The following is a 15,746-nucleotide window of genomic DNA, read 5'->3' as shown; positions in this document are numbered from 1 at the left end:
GGCATTCACTCAGTCTTTCACGGTACACGTAATAATTGAAGACGCCATGTATGACAGCTGTGGACTGTTTGAAAATTATTGCGGACAACCTGCATCCTTTCATGCTCGATGTCTTCCTTGTCTAGATGGCATCTTCCAGGAGGATAACTGTTCCGTATCACGAGGCCAGAACCGTGCTACAATGGAGCACAATAGTTAACTCGTGTTGATGTCTTAGCCACCTAATTCACTTAATTTGAAATCAGTGGATCACATCTGGGAAACTATCAGATGCCAGTCCCGTGCCTACAAACCACCGTCCTGTAATTTACAGGAATTGCATAATCTTTGTGTAGAATCTGGTGCCACATACCTGCAGAAACCTATAAAAGACTTGTTGAAACCGTGCCACAGAGAATCAATGAAGTATTGCATTCCAAAGGTGGACCAGCATGCTATTAAGCAGCTGGTCATAGTGTTTTGGCTCCTCAGTATGAACACAGGAAATACACCGAAGGCTGTAAGTCGTAGATCGGCTGACAGTACTTCTGCTTTCTCTTATAACCTTTGGCTATAGTTCATACTTACAGATGTGAGCTGTGTGTAAACACTTCATGTGTGCATTGTCATTGTGATTTGATGATAAGTGTAGAAATATGTTCCATCTTATTCCTGTGGACACAGCTGTGATGGAGTGAGTGGACGGGAAGGGAGGTACCAGAAGCGACCTCTTATACCTGCAGTGTATGCTCGTTCCATGAGAGCACTGGTAATTCTGATAAAGCTCAGTGCTAACACAGTGTTTGCCACTAGCCCTACAGCTTCCATACGGTGTTTACATATACGGATTCTTTTTTTGTGTGGCACCCAGTTCCGTAAGATGCATTTCAACACATATAATAATGCTACACAAATCAGTGAACGTTGAAACTGACACTCGGCAACAAACATGCAACACTTAGCCAGCCATGTTTAAAATAAACATTGTCCATATGTTAGACCTGAAGATGAGACAGTTAAAGCCGCAAAACATGTTGTGGAACTAATAAATAATTTTGGTGTCCATATGCAGTATGTTTTACTTGTCATTTGATCTGTAATTGCCACTGGCTTAATTTACAATTCAACAACTTACAGTTGTTATGGAAGTACATTTGATCGGCAGGTTCTTTGTCATTGTGGTAAAGGACCCTGAAATTTGAGTAGTATTATTTGTTTTGTGTGCCACAGTATGTTAAGAGTATATTTTTTGAGCAGATGGTGGTCAGAGAGAGAGTATGTTGTGGCTTTAACCTGAAGAGTTGTTTGATGCAGCTTGCCACTTTATTATGTCCTGTGCAATGCTCGTCACCTCAGATTTGGATGCAGCATACATCCATTTGAACCTGCTTTCTGTAGTTCAGCCTTGATCATCCTCTACAGTTTTTCACCCACATACTTCCCTGCATTATCAAACTGATGTTTCCTTGATGCGTCAGGATGTGTTTTAGTCAAGTTTTGCCCTATATTTATTTTCTCAACAATTTGAGTTACTACTCATTAGTTATTTGGTTTACCCATCTAATATTTAGCATTCTTCTGTAGCACAATGTTTCAAAAGCTTCTAATCTCTTCTTGTCTGAAATGTTGACTGTCTGCATTTCATGCTTTAGACAAATATCTTCTTAAAAGACGTCCTAACACTTAAGGGCGTTTTTGAAGGTTTTTCTTACTTTTGCCAGTTATATCCTCTCTGCATCTCCCATCATCAGTTATTTTGCTGCTCAAAATATCAGATGTCATCTATTACTTTTAGTGTCTTATTTCCTAATCTTACTCTTTCAGCATCACCTGATTTAATTCAGCTGCAGTCTGTTACATATGTTTTACTTTTGTTGATGTTTATCTTGGAACTTTTGGCAGGGTAAGCAACTATAATCCTCCAACTCTGTTGCCAAAGTGGTGTTATTTGCTCATGCTCCACGAAAGAACTCCTGGCTGTGGGTTTTTGGAAATCACAGGTGTACGCATCAGTGTGTGTGAAAGTTTCAGTCACACCTGAGGGCATACGCAAATATAAGGGTGTCCACAGAAATTTATCCTTGGGGAAGGATTCTAAAATTACCAGGTTTGGTGTAAATGGATTGGTCAATTTCAAGATGTGCCACACTGTGTTTTGTCTGGAGTGTGGCACTATGTGGGGCAGAAACATGGACACTGAGAGGAGAGGCTGAAAAAATGTTAGAAGCATTTGAGATGTGGATGTGAAAACTTGCCTTTTAGCAGAACACTAATGATGATCACGCTACAAGATCTGCAATTTATAAGTGATACAAAAAACTTATCGTATGCCACAGAATTGATGTTTAACCATCATATATGAGAATTCTGTAGTGAATAAACACTCCTACTCAAGATTCAATGGGGTTTGGGGGGGGGGGCAGTAAGTGTGCCTATTTGCCCCCTGCCACATCCTTCCCCCAGCCCCCGCATGCCCCTCTTGGATATGTACGCTCGTGAAAAGCAGTAAGTGTAAATTAGGACCAGAGCCTGACATAAATTTATGTAATTCATTATACTTTAACAGTTGAGTTTTAATCGGGCGGGGAAAGTGCCCTTCGGGATACATGCTATTCTGGAACGAGGGATGACCAGATGCCATTTTGAGGATGCTGCTGCCAGTACTGTATTGCTTGTCGCGGGAGCCTAAACTGTCGTGACGATTCCTCGGCACAGGCGTCGCAAATGTGGAGGATGGCAGTGAGGGTCAGATGAGCTCTGCGGCCATCGTGGTGTTGGTGGTGGCGGCACTGCTGCTCGCGCTGCTCGTTGTCGACCTGGTGTGCTGCCTCGTGTGGCGTGCCGGCCTGATCGCCGCGCTCTGCCACCGCTGCTGCTCTGCCGCCAAGACGGACGACTCGGATGCCAAGATTGCCAGGTACTGTCCTCCTCTCCCAGTACTTTAAGAGTACGTAACGTGATGGCATGCGGTCGGAAACCTCCCCTCGTACTGCTAAGGTACCTGTACCTTTGCGTCAGTGTGAGAGTAACGGTCATTATAATTGTGATGATATCCACCAGTGATAAATTAATGTGATGTAGCAATGATACTTGTAGTAGGTGGAGCAGATAGTAGTAATACTGACGGTGGGAAGCACTGAGGATGATGTAGACGATATACATCTTCCTGGTAGATTAAATCTATGTGCTGGACTGCGACTCGAACTTGGGACCTTTGCCTTTTGTGAGCAAGTTCTCTGCCGACTGAGCTGTTCGAGTGTGACTCACGACCTGTAATCACAGCTTTACTTCCGGCAGTACCTCATCTCCTACATTCCTAGGTACTGGCTGAAGTAGAGCTGGGAGGACCAGTTGTGAGTCATCCTCGGGTAGCTGAGTAAGTAGAGCACTTGTTCACAAAATACAAAGTTCCCGAGTTTGAGGCGCAGTCTGGCTCACAGTTTTAATCTGCCGGGAAGTTTCGTATCGACACACACTGCACTGGACAGTAAAAAATCATTCAGGTTACAGTATGTTACGAGGATCTTTTGAGATTATTTCTTCAGTTTCTACTTAAAAAAAGATTTGCACAGTAGAGACTAGAAGCACTATTAAACTGATGACATAACACATTTGTGAAAATCTGGTGTGATGAACTGCACTTCAAAAATATTTATTCGCCAATCTTCAGGCGTACAGCCCATTGTCGGTGATATCTGATACAGATGATAAAACAAACAAACATATGCGTGCATATGTCGATAACACGAGAATACTTTGTATACACTTAGGTTGAAAAATAAGAATAGTTGCATACTGTGCACATCCACATCAAACGACGTGATAGGTGTAAAACATTTATGATGATTATAAACAGCGTCAGTCTAGCAACATAGAAAAATATATAGTTTTAGCCTTGCATTTAACTAGTACAGTCAACAAAAGAAAATTAGGGGAAAAATTTTGTGTAGTCATAAATTCTTGTACAGTGACTGGAAGAAGTGTCATGAACGACGTACTAAAAGTTCTGACTGGTGGGGTGTGAGCTTGGGGATGGGGGTTATTTGAAGGTCACTTTTAAAAGTTTTTACTGAATAATTGAAAAAAACCTGGCATCTAGTGTAAATGTTTCCCTGTTCAAAATTAAATGGCATAAAATTTGCTACAAGAAAGGTCCTATTGATTTTTTTCTGTCGGACTAATAGTTTCCACATTGCAGGGGGTGGAAAATTCCCAGATTATTTAGATACTGTTTTAATGGTACAAAATTAATGTTTGCTGTTAAGTGAAGTCCATTAAGAAGAAACATTAACTGTGTGTACCATATCTAAGTGCAAGTAGAACAGTATTAAGGAGTAAATTGTATTCTGTGGGTGTTACAAGGTGGAAGAGGTGGGGGCAGTGATGGAGTGTACAAGGTGAGGAAAGGTAGGTTGCCGGATTGTGGTCATGCAATTTCCTCCTTCATTGGTCTGGAAACTGAGGAAACTTTCTCTACCCCACTGTTACAAGAAGCAACTAAGGGTATTTCACAAAGTTATACCGACCCTTCCGCAGCTCACCTTATGCGTCGTTGCTACGCAGGATGTAGGCGTGCCTGGGAGTGGTTATTTTTCACACAATGTGTTAACACTACATGGAATACAGATACAAATTACTAATAATATAATGCCTGAAATGTATGTGTGCAGAATCTACATAAATCTCTACACACTGTTCTACACTGCTAGAGGGAAACTGATCCTTTGTCAGCCTGGTCTGATCCTTTGTCAGCCTGTATACCAGCTGTAGCATTCTTCCAGGGAAGGCAACTTCCTCCACCACGAGTGGTGCTCGCTTTTAAGCATACAAACAGACCATACCTTACTAACATTTCCTGTCCAGTTCTCTCACGTGAGTAGACAAAAACTTCTCTGAACTCGTGTTTTTTAGTAGCATCATTTTCAGTTTATTAAGTGAATACCTATTTGCAGCTGTTAAGTGAGCTATTGTGTAACAAGAAAGCTCCACAGCTGAAGCTCTCAACTGTCTACTAAACTGAAGAGCCTGTACCAAGTATGATAATAAGGATTGCTGGAATACTTTTCTTAGCATGAGGTGTATCAAATGCATCATGCCAGACTCAGCTGTTGCAACACCTGAAGAGGCTCAAAGGTTTAAATGGGCTCTCTCTGTAATTTCAACATACAACTTGCAGTGCATTATGTAGGTTACCGTTCTAGATTTGAACTCGTTCAGCCCTTTTCCGTCAGACGTATTGACTCCCACCTTGCATGATATACTGTGGATGCGTGGCTAAGTGGCTTCAGTAAGTGCAGTGCACTCTACGAGTGCCAGACATTCCCGAATGAAAGAGCCTACCATTGACATAATTAATGGTGAAAGAAGTGCAGTAACTTTCTGGTCGTTCATTAACTGATCACCAAGTGATTATGAGGCTTTACAATATCCTGTGAATTACAGAAAGCAGCAAGATGCCACAATTACTAATCCAGTCCCTTTCCCACCAACACCTCGTAGGTCACTGACGACATCACACTTACAAATTGAGCACTTCTCGGCCATTGTTCACAGGAACATATTTTACATAAAAGCTCACTTAACAACTGAAAATAAGCTCTTTCTTAGTGACTGCACTAATTTTTTCTGTATTTGACCTGTTTTGGTCGTCATTGAGTGGGCTAAATCATGGATACAGGACCACAGTAAGGTTCATAATCCATAATCTCATGGTAAACACCAAGTGTCTTTCTCTGTTGTGCACAGATTATCAAGTGTACATGGTATAAAACAGTAAAATGCTAAACGCAATGGGAATGACGGTGTTTGCAAAGCACCCGTAAACGAGGCCACGAGATGCTTGTTCTACCAGGTGTGTGTTAAGTGCAATGTTAGATGCCTTGAGACACATATACTGTTCATTTCAGACTTTGCTGTCACTGTGGAAAACATGGTGAGTGCATGCACAGATATCTAGGTGTGGTCTCAGAAGTAACCCTGACAGCCACTCCACATTTTCTCACAGCAATGGCAGTGTCTGATATGCTCAGAAGTGTGACTGGCAGGTGTGACATTGTACTTTACACACAACTGGTAGAATAATTATGTGGTGGTCATGTTTACATGTGTTTTAAAAACGCTGTGATTCTCATTCCATTCAGTGATGTACAGTTTTATAACATGTACATAAGATGAACTGTGTATGACAGAGGTAAGGCAGTTTCTGTTTACTGTGAGATAATAGACCATACTGCGGTCATGCAGTACAGGGTAATAATTATATCGCTAAATATTTGCAGGCTTTCAATGTTTCTTGATCAACACTTTCATTATCATCATAAAGATTTTAAATACAGCTTTCACACCTTTTGCTGTGGGCATCCACAGCACGTAAGTGCTTTCCAACTTGTATACAAAGTGTTCTTGTGTTATTGACATAGGTATGCATATGTTTGTTGTTTATATTGGTCTGGCAACACTTTTGAGGTGCTGTTGTACAACAAAATGTCATTTATTGATTACAGAATTTAGAACCCAGAAAAATTTTAAATGTGCATTTAATCAGTATAAATGTGCAAAACAATATACGTGTGATGAGTAGACTCATCCTACTTTGACACAGCCAAAGTGAAACTGTTTTAATTACTAATGAACTATTTATTGTGCTGCCCTGGTGTGTGATCATTGTCTGTGTTGAGCTGTGTCTTTTTGCTGTGACAAGTTTCATCAAAATCTTATCAGTTCTGTGGAGAGGACAAGCAATTTATGAAAAGTGTGTTCTCTTAGCTTGCAGGAAACTACCAGATAATGAGGTTTTGTGCAGAAAAAATGAGACTGGAGAAAAGTTTTATATTTACCGAATGTGTTCAGTTAGAGATTGCTGCAGAAGTAAGACACATTTGAGTTTTTACATCTCTGCATTCCTTCCTCCCTCAACTAGAAACGTATCTGTGCGTCATTTCCTGTGAAGTGACACAGAAGCTCGACTGGTTTTGTCTCACGGTTTCTGAACACACCTTTAGTGAAGTTCTTGTGCACTGCCTCAGAGATGATGCAATTTTGATGAAACATGTCACAGTGGAAGGACACAGTAGAAGGTCAAAAAACACAAGGCATGACAGATACTTTCTTAGTGATGTCTAATTTCTTATGTGTCAAGTGCAGTGTGCCATCTCTAACTATCCTGTGTGGCATTAGCTGGTACTTAGTGCCACTGTGTTACTGCCAGTTTTGTCGGCACTAACACTGTCTTTCCTTACGTAGTAATTTCCTTACCACTTAAAATACCCTGCTTTATGACTCCTAAATAACTTGTTGAAGCAGTTAAGTTTAAGCACTTAATAAAATAGCTTCATAATTTTGTTATTTCCACTTAAAGCCAAATTGTGGAACATCATTCTTGTGTGGGTAGTATTTTAGCCTAAAATAAAAAAAAGACTGGAATGCATTAATGTATTTAGTTTTTATTATTGCGTTCTCAAGAAATAAGAAAAGTCTTAGCCCTTCTATTGCAGCCAACATTTAGTTACGTTCAGTATATGGCTCTCGAGTCGGCTGCCAGAACACGTTTTGTGTACCCTACAATATTTCCTCGAACCAACTGCTCGACACCGTCAAGTTTCATCTGCTGGTGTCCACGCTGCAACGGACTTGTGGAGGTCTCATCTGAAAACTGCATACCCAAGACTGAGTTGCTTTCAGACAGATGACAGCTTGTGGTCCAGAGCCCCCTACCAGGGGCCAGGTGTCGCTGCTGCTGGGATCCAAACCAGAAGTGTTGTTCAGGTGGATTGTCCACTAAGCTGCGGTGGAATTGCCTTCTAACACCCAGTGGCAGCAAGCATGGGGTCTCAGGCTGTACTTACGAGGGGACCTTCTAAGGCAGTACCACAAAATTCTCAAAAACGTCCCCTTTGAAAATTAGATTTCCGAGTGCCGTTTAGTACAGTGCAATTGTGGTATAGTGATGAATTTGTCGGAAGTTCAGCATGTTCCATAATCAAATTGTAATTGGAGAGTCACTGGTTTGAATCTTGCTAGTAGCATACCTCTTTTCCTGTTTCTGAATTCAGTCATTTTTACCAAATGTAAATCCTACTTAACAAATATGGAATCATATTTTTAATAAAAATAGCATCCTTTTATTATTAATTACTATTCATGTGAAAATGCAAATATTCACAATAAATTAAAATTTGGTACAAAAATGTCACACATCAGATAACAAATCAAATACTTTTTAATTTTGCAGAAAATCAACAATATTATTGGTGTATATAATTTTCTTTCATTTTAAAAAAAGGTATTTTGCACACCTGTACCAAATTGTAATTTACTTTCATACAATGAGTAATTAAAAGTAAAATATGTTATTTTATTTAAAAAGATGATTTCATATTTATTAATTAACATCTGCATTTGGTAATAATTATGAAATTTAAAAAAAAGTAAGTATGCGAGTACGGTATCATCAAATGAATTTATTGTTAACAATCAGATTATGCTATTTGCTGAGCTACTGACCAATTTGTTAACAGACAACTGCTGTTGTTATGTACTTCACAACATCCTGAAGTATTATCCTCAGAGAGGCATTTTATTTATTTATTGGAAATTGATTTCCAGGCACTGCTTAGACCCTATCTATTAGGCTGTCAGCTGTGCAGATGTACTGTCTTTTTTACCTTGAAGGCAAAACTGAATACGATCTTTGTCTTCTTGTCTATTGTGTACTGAGGCAATAGTCTGTCATTGCAGATTTTTCCAGTTGGCTCAGACATGTATCATCACAGGGGTGTTCATCACATCAGTCTTGCACGATACGACATGCTTGGCTAGTACACACCATTCCACCCACAAAGAATCTTGTATACATCTCGCTTTCAGAGTCCGAGATTGTCTTTGACAGTATCCGACAAATTTGTCAATTTTTTAGATGATGAAGGGTACATCTAATGTTGTGTCCCTTGAGGTCTCTTCCAATATTTCAGGAAATACTGCCAGTGTACAGCAAGAAGGATAGGGAGAGCCATGTATTGAATAGATCTGCCAGGAAAGCTTGAAGAGTCATCCTTGTTGATTTTTGTTACATAGGCATTAGGTCACTGCCTAAGGCATGTTTCTGTGCCTAACATTTCATGTGCTAATGTGGGAAACATCATTAGTTGATAGCAGTTTCAAACTCAAAACACGCTCAGCAAGCTGGAACTGTTTATACGTATCTGTGCTTGTGAGTATTCACAATAAATTCGTGTGATCATTTCCTAAGATTGGAGTCATACCATCATTCATTATGGAGCTTGTAGTACAAAAAAATTGACCCATTGTGCTTTATTTTGGAAAAAGATCCACAATTTGTCTAATTTTGATCCTTTTTTTCATTTAAAGTTGTTTTTGTGCTTTTGAATTTCTGTGGCCTCTCTGGAGATCTTATTTTAGTAATGGTTGGACCTTCATAAAACTGTAGGATTGGTGAAATGAATTCTGTGGTTCCGTTGTCCCACTGCGCAATCTGTTATATCCATTTTGTGTGGGACACCCAGACAAAATTGCACGTGTTCTTTCAGCCTAATGTTAATGCTTCTTGTAGCAGTTTGTATGTACACTTGGCCTCATATGGAATGGATTTGTGCAGGGAATGCACTGGGATCACAGAATCATTAATTTCATTTCTCTAATACTTAGCTTTATCAAGGTCCAGTCATTACCTTGCCAGTATGTACAGAGATGTAAAAAGCATGAAAACAACTTTCTTAGAAAAGAAAGAGGATTGAAATTGGAACTAGAATTCGACAATTTGTAGGTCTTATTGCTTAATATAACAAATGGTACTAAATTTTCTACACTGTAATACCCGTAGCATCTGCTGACATGGCTCTGTGATATTAAGCAGTAGTCCAGTTACATCATGACTCAACTGTTGTGTCAGTAATTATAAACAGTTGTGTTCGTTCAGAACATTCAAGTTGAAAATTTCTGTCGTAGTCTTTATAGCCTCAAATGACATCTCGAGCATTAGGAGACAAACTTTTGGGTGCAGAAACATCCCTCAGGCTACAGCCTAGTGACAGTAAAACAAAAATCTACAACGATGCAAGTACCGGTCACGAAAGCTCACACTGTATGCCGTGAAGAGTAACTTTAGTTTTATTGTCCACTGACTGTCTTCCAGTCTCATCTGTGAGGAACTGCAATTATTTCTCATTTATCCCATTGGTCATTTGTCTTGTGCATTCACTGCAAAAAACTTCCTCCACCAGGGGAGTCACAGCACCGTTACAGGTGGCAGAAAAATTGATGAGTGCACAGAGTCAGAGCTGTGAGTATTCGAGACCAGTCCGTACCACCTGTGACACGTCTGTGCCTCCCCTGTGAGTGCAAACGAGAGAGTAAGTGGAGTGTGGGGTTTGTGTGAAGCCTTTACAGCTGGCGCTTCCCCCTGCCGTACTGCAGCAACAAGGAGGACCCGGCCGTGCTCGCCCCCGCTAAGATGCAGCAGGCCACTGTCAAGATCCCCGTCATGTAAGGCTGACGCTCGTCTCTTTCATCACGTGGCTGCCGCTGTGACTGCCTGCCGTATTCTCTTTTGTTTTGCATGACATTTGGGACGAGCTCTCTTATTTCCCTTTGTAGCTCAGTTGATCTGCTAGGCTTACTAGTAATTTCTCCTTATTGTGATACTGGTAAAGAAATGTGGATTCTTACAGCGGATGTAAGAGTAGACATCGTAATCAGTCGAGAGACGTGGTGATCTGTGTTATTTATTATCGATTTTAGTGGTCTCGATCACAGTATCGTGCAGTGTCAACTAGGTGACAACAAGCTTCAATTGACCAGCAACCATTCTCAGATAGACAGAAAGAAACATAAAATTACGTGTCAGTTAATGTGAAAACCTTCTAACAGTATTAAAAAAAACATGTATTTATAAAAGAATTAAAACGTTAAAAAGAAGTTAAACACCTACCGTGCTTACACTTTAATCAGCACGTAATGGCAGTGTTAACCACAACAACATCATTACTGAGCAAAGCTAAGCTCTGTGTACTGACTCTACCACCACTCAGCACCCATCAGCTGAGTGTCAGCTTCTGCCACGCAGAACCGTTCAGATGCTCGCCCTGGCCATTGTCGGTTTCCGTGACCTCGGAGCTGCCTCAGGTAGCTCCTCAGTCTACCCCACGAGGAGGCTGTTGTGCCTGTTCCAGTCCTGTCAGCAGATACTCCGCGTAGCAGTCAGACGTGCGCTCTGCTCGTAGCTACAGGGGTGGACGTCATTACTAACAATAAACTTAGTTTCTCAGTGTACAGAGGCTGGTCACAGCATCGCTGTTGGCATATAAAACCATTAGGAAACTGATTGCTGGGCGTGCTTGCCCAAGACCATTGTGGCTTGCCATTTGAATGGTGGTGCACGAGGACACACAGTTACAGCTTCAAGTGACACTTATGAACTGTGGATACAGATACCAAAACACCTGTGTACTTAGTAATTCTGATATATAGGAAATTCACAAAAACAGTGGAAACTCCGAGTTGGAATACCAACAATGTAGGAAAAGACAGAGTGTTACTTACCATAAAGAAGACATGTTAAGTCACAGACAGGCATAATTAAAAGACGCTTGCATAAGCTTTCGGGCACAGTCTTCGTACACAGAAGCGAGCACGCCTCGTGCACACGTGACTGCCATCTTCAGAATCTTGGGCCAGGCTTTCTGGCCCGAGATGCTGGAGTTGGCAGTCGTGTATGCGAGAGGTGTGCTTGCTTGTATTTATGAATTTTGTGTGTCTCTGTTTTACTGATGAAGGCTGTGGCCGAAAGCTAATGTAAGTGTCTTTTAATTGTGCCCGCCTGCAACTTAATGTATCTTCTTTAAGGTAAGTAGGAATTTGTCTTTTCCTACATTGTTGGAAATTCACAAAACTGTGTCAAGCTTACACAAGAACAGAAACTATCAGACAGCAGCTAATTTAAACAAAGGGAAAACCAAGGAAAGTAATTTCTATATTTTACATTCTATACTAGCTGAAAAAGACTCACTTCACTTGGTCGATATGCTCACAGAAGTAGCACCAAATGATGTCATTTGAAAGCAAGCATTGTAGCCTCTCATATTTTGTAGAAAATGTTTCAATGTAGGAATTTCTCCAGTTGTGTAATGAGATAATTCTAGTGGAGGCTTCCATTTGTGGTCTTTCTCTACTGAATTTCTTGGCATCAAAGAGCTGACGTACTTGGCAAGAACAAAGTGTGCGTTATACTCTACGATCATAACAGAATTTTCTGTACGCCACTCTGTAATTTCGAATTCTGCTTTGCACTTCTTGTCGACCAGTGTTTTATTCATGTGTTTGTGAACTTTGTCTTTCACGGATTTCATTCGTTGGAATTTTACTTAGCTCACTTCATAACCTTGTTTCTTTATCAGTTTTTCTCTGTCTGCTTTGTCAATTGTCTCCCTCGATTGCCTTCTCTAATTTCAGATCATTGTTTGTCTGTTATGTTTTCTCTCGATCTGTTCATTCTCTTCTGTTGTGAAGCTAAACATGCTTCTAGCTCCTCATCTCTTTCATTTCATCACTGTTATTTCTATTCCTTCTTCTCAATTCACTGCTGGCAAGATCTCTGCTTTTACATTTTGGCAACCTGTTAAATGTTAACATTACTTAATACACTAATATCCCATTTAATACTCTGTTCCACAATGCTAAGCAATTTACTTTTACTTAAATTAACGTAACTATCTACACTCAGTTTTCCTCGACCTGCTTTAATTGATTTCCAAAAGTATGCCGAGACATGTGTCTCCGTTCCCTACACTACAGGAGAATGGGACATTCGAAAATACTCTCGAAAATTCTAGAACATTCTTGAATCTTCTGGACAATTCTGTAAAATGTTGGCCAGTTTCGTCCATTTCGGCACTCGATTTCCAGCTGCTTCATTTACTTCCCATAAGAAGACCACTGGTGTGATTCCCTTTTTTGGGCATCTGTATCTTCAAACTTAAGCCCTCTAGTTCCAAACCAAAACCTTTGTGGATGTGCTACCAAACCACAACAGAGTGGTTTATTGAGCAATAAAGACATGCATAGACAAATAACACATTTATTACTTATATTGATTACAGTATATTATAGAAATTACATTGCTTGATTTACACTTTGTTTTAAATAGCAAAGGTAAATTTTATATCTAAAAACAAAGATGATGTAACTTACCAAATGAAAGCGTTGGTATGTTGATAGAGACACAAACAAACACAAACACAAAATTCAAGCTTTCGCAACCCACGGTTGCTTCATCAGGAAAGAGGGAAGGAGAGGGAAAGACGAAAGGATGTGGGTTTTAAGGGAGAGGGTAAGGAGTCATTCCAATCCCGGGAGCGGGTGGATATGTGTGTACGTGCAAGTGTATACCTGTCCTTTTTTCCCCCTAAGGTAAGTCTTTCCGCTCCCGGTATTGGAATGACTCCTTACCCTCTCCCTTAAAACGCACATCCTTTCGTCTTTCCCTCTCCTTCCCTCTTTCCTGATGAAGCAAGCGTGGGTTGTGAAAGCTTGAATTTTGTGTGTGTGTTTGTTTGTGTCTCTATCAATATACCAACGCTTTCGTTTGGTAAGTTACATCATTTTGTTTTTAGATATATTTTTCTCAAGTAGAATGTTTCCCTCTATTATATTCATAAGGTAAATTTTATATTTATTAGGATTACTAATTCTATGTACATTTTTGTACTTATCTCCATAAATTCCTCTATAATATTGTGATCAAGACCATTAAAATTTATAACGCTAATAGTAGAGTCGATGAGAGAAGGCTCCTGATGGCTGCCGTGTGCTCTGTGATGCAGCTTCGTGCAGCTACCTTGACCTATTGCGAAACATGCTTGTGAATGTATCTTTGTGGCAGCATCTCAGAGTCGTTGCAGTTCTGTAGATGACTATTTTTTTCACCTGCAGCCTGTTAGGCTTTGCAGTTGAAAGCTGCCAGCTATCAGGGATCTTCTTCTGCAGCTGTATTGTAGTATTACAGAATTGCCTCAAGGTAATGTACAGCAGGCTATAAATCCAATAGGGGGAAGAGGGCAATGTGGTGAAAGCGGGGTAGGAGACGCTGAGTCGAGCAAATTTTTGCAGGTTGCTGTAAGTAAAAAATGCGCTGTTGTAGAGATGCAGCCATCAAATGGCACCCAGTCGGTGAGAAGTGCCCAGATGTTTATCCAGTAAGTGAATGTGTGTAGGTGCTTCTAACTGTGTGGTTTTGTCTGCCTGCACTGTTACTGTTATTTCTTTGATTATGTCCACTTTGTAGCAATTTTGGAGACAGAATTCTTATTCTGCTTTCTTTTCCACTGTTACCTTAGCCCACACTTGTTATTGTACTTATTGCATTGAAAGGTCATTCATGCTCTCCGTATGTCAGCAAAAATTAAGACATGTACCCTTTAAATTTTATTATTAATAACACTTCATATTACACTAACACATGCAGTGCTGTTTTTGCAGCATGATTTATCATCATAATAAACCTAATGTGATTACGGTGGTTCTGTCATAGGTATTTTCGAGGTCAAGCTTTACCAGTAAACAACAGAGAAAACGCGCGTCTAATATAACTATCCACAGTTGCCCTAGTGTTGGCTCTTTAGCTGATACTATTTTTTTTTCCACATCTACACAGATACTTCGCAAACCACCGTACGGTGCATGATGGAGCGTACCCTGTACCGCTACTTGTCATTGCCTTTCCTGTTCCACTTGGAAATAGAGCGAGGGAAGCCTCCGTACGAGCCCTAATTTCTCGTATCTTATCTTCGTGGTCCTTATGAGCAATGTATGTTGGCGGCAGTAGAATCTCTCGGCAGCTTGAAATGCCAGTTCTCTAAATTTTTTTGATAGTTTTTCTCAAAAAGAATGTCACAATCCCTCCAGGGATTCCAATTTGAGTTCCCTAAGTATCTCTGTAACACTTATGCGTTGTTGAAATCTACCGGAAATAAACCGAGCAGCCCCCATTTCTCTATTGGATTGGCAGTATCAGTTAGTGCCATTTGATGGCTGGATGCCCTTCTCCCCTGCCTTTCCCTCCTCCCTCCAGGGAAGGAAAAAGTGTACTCCATCTATCTGCATCTATTGTACAAGCATTGGACCTTTAATAGTGGCAACTATTTATTTACAGCTTGTACAAAATATATATTTCAAAGTTTTACTATCCTGCAGAATAGTCACCAGCATTGTTTGTAACCCATTGCCAGCAATGTGAAAGTCAGAGGACACCCTTTGCAGTGCCATTTGAGTTGACAGTTTGAGTGGATTAGTCTGTTCCCTGATGAATCTGTAACAGTTGTGAAACAGATTCCGTGAAGTCCTTCTTTCAGTTAGAAATCGAGTTGAACTTACAATGACTTTAGTCAGGGGAATGTGGTGGGTAATGCAGCACTTAGCAACCCCCTCAGCCAAACAGATCCTGCAGAAAGTGTTGTCACTTCTGTCTCTAAGCTTATCGTAGGCCATGTTCCAAAAATGAGCAGCACAGAGAAAGAAGTGGCAACACTTTCCGTAGAACCGGGCCATCATTTTACAGGGCAGTACCTGGGCACAAGCTGTGACTGATTTGTTAGATTGTTGAGGCTGGAAAGTGCTGTACCACAAACCACACTCCCTGGACTTAAGCCCTTGTTACTTCTACTTGATTCCTAAATTGAAGGAAGCACTTCATGGCATTCGTTTCAAAACTGCTACAGAGATTTGCTAGGCAATACATCACTCCACTTGAACTATCA

The 15,746-nt window shown here is 40.4% G+C and overlaps 1 protein-coding gene across 5 annotated transcripts in view; it reads left to right on the top strand.

Annotated features, from left to right (window-relative positions):
• LOC124717390 (fasciclin-2) overlaps positions 1-15,746 on the top strand; it is a 921,178-nt gene that overhangs the window by 884,992 nt on the left and 20,440 nt on the right. For 3 of the 5 annotated variants that reach the window (XM_047244242.1, XM_047244240.1, XM_047244241.1), the window contains 2 exons: positions 2,695-2,896; positions 10,375-10,479. In XM_047244242.1, coding sequence (XP_047100198.1) covers positions 2,695-2,896; positions 10,375-10,479 — 307 coding nt within the window. The remainder of the gene's footprint in view (positions 1-2,694; positions 2,897-10,374; positions 10,480-15,746) is intronic. The other 2 variants (XM_047244244.1, XM_047244243.1) reach the window with 1 other exon arrangement.

Source organism: Schistocerca piceifrons, chromosome 9, assembly GCF_021461385.2.
Source record: "Schistocerca piceifrons isolate TAMUIC-IGC-003096 chromosome 9, iqSchPice1.1, whole genome shotgun sequence".
NCBI lineage: Eukaryota > Metazoa > Arthropoda > Insecta > Orthoptera > Acrididae > Schistocerca > Schistocerca piceifrons.
Note: the sequence above shows the minus strand (reverse complement) of the source record. Positions and strands in the feature narration are given on the sequence as shown.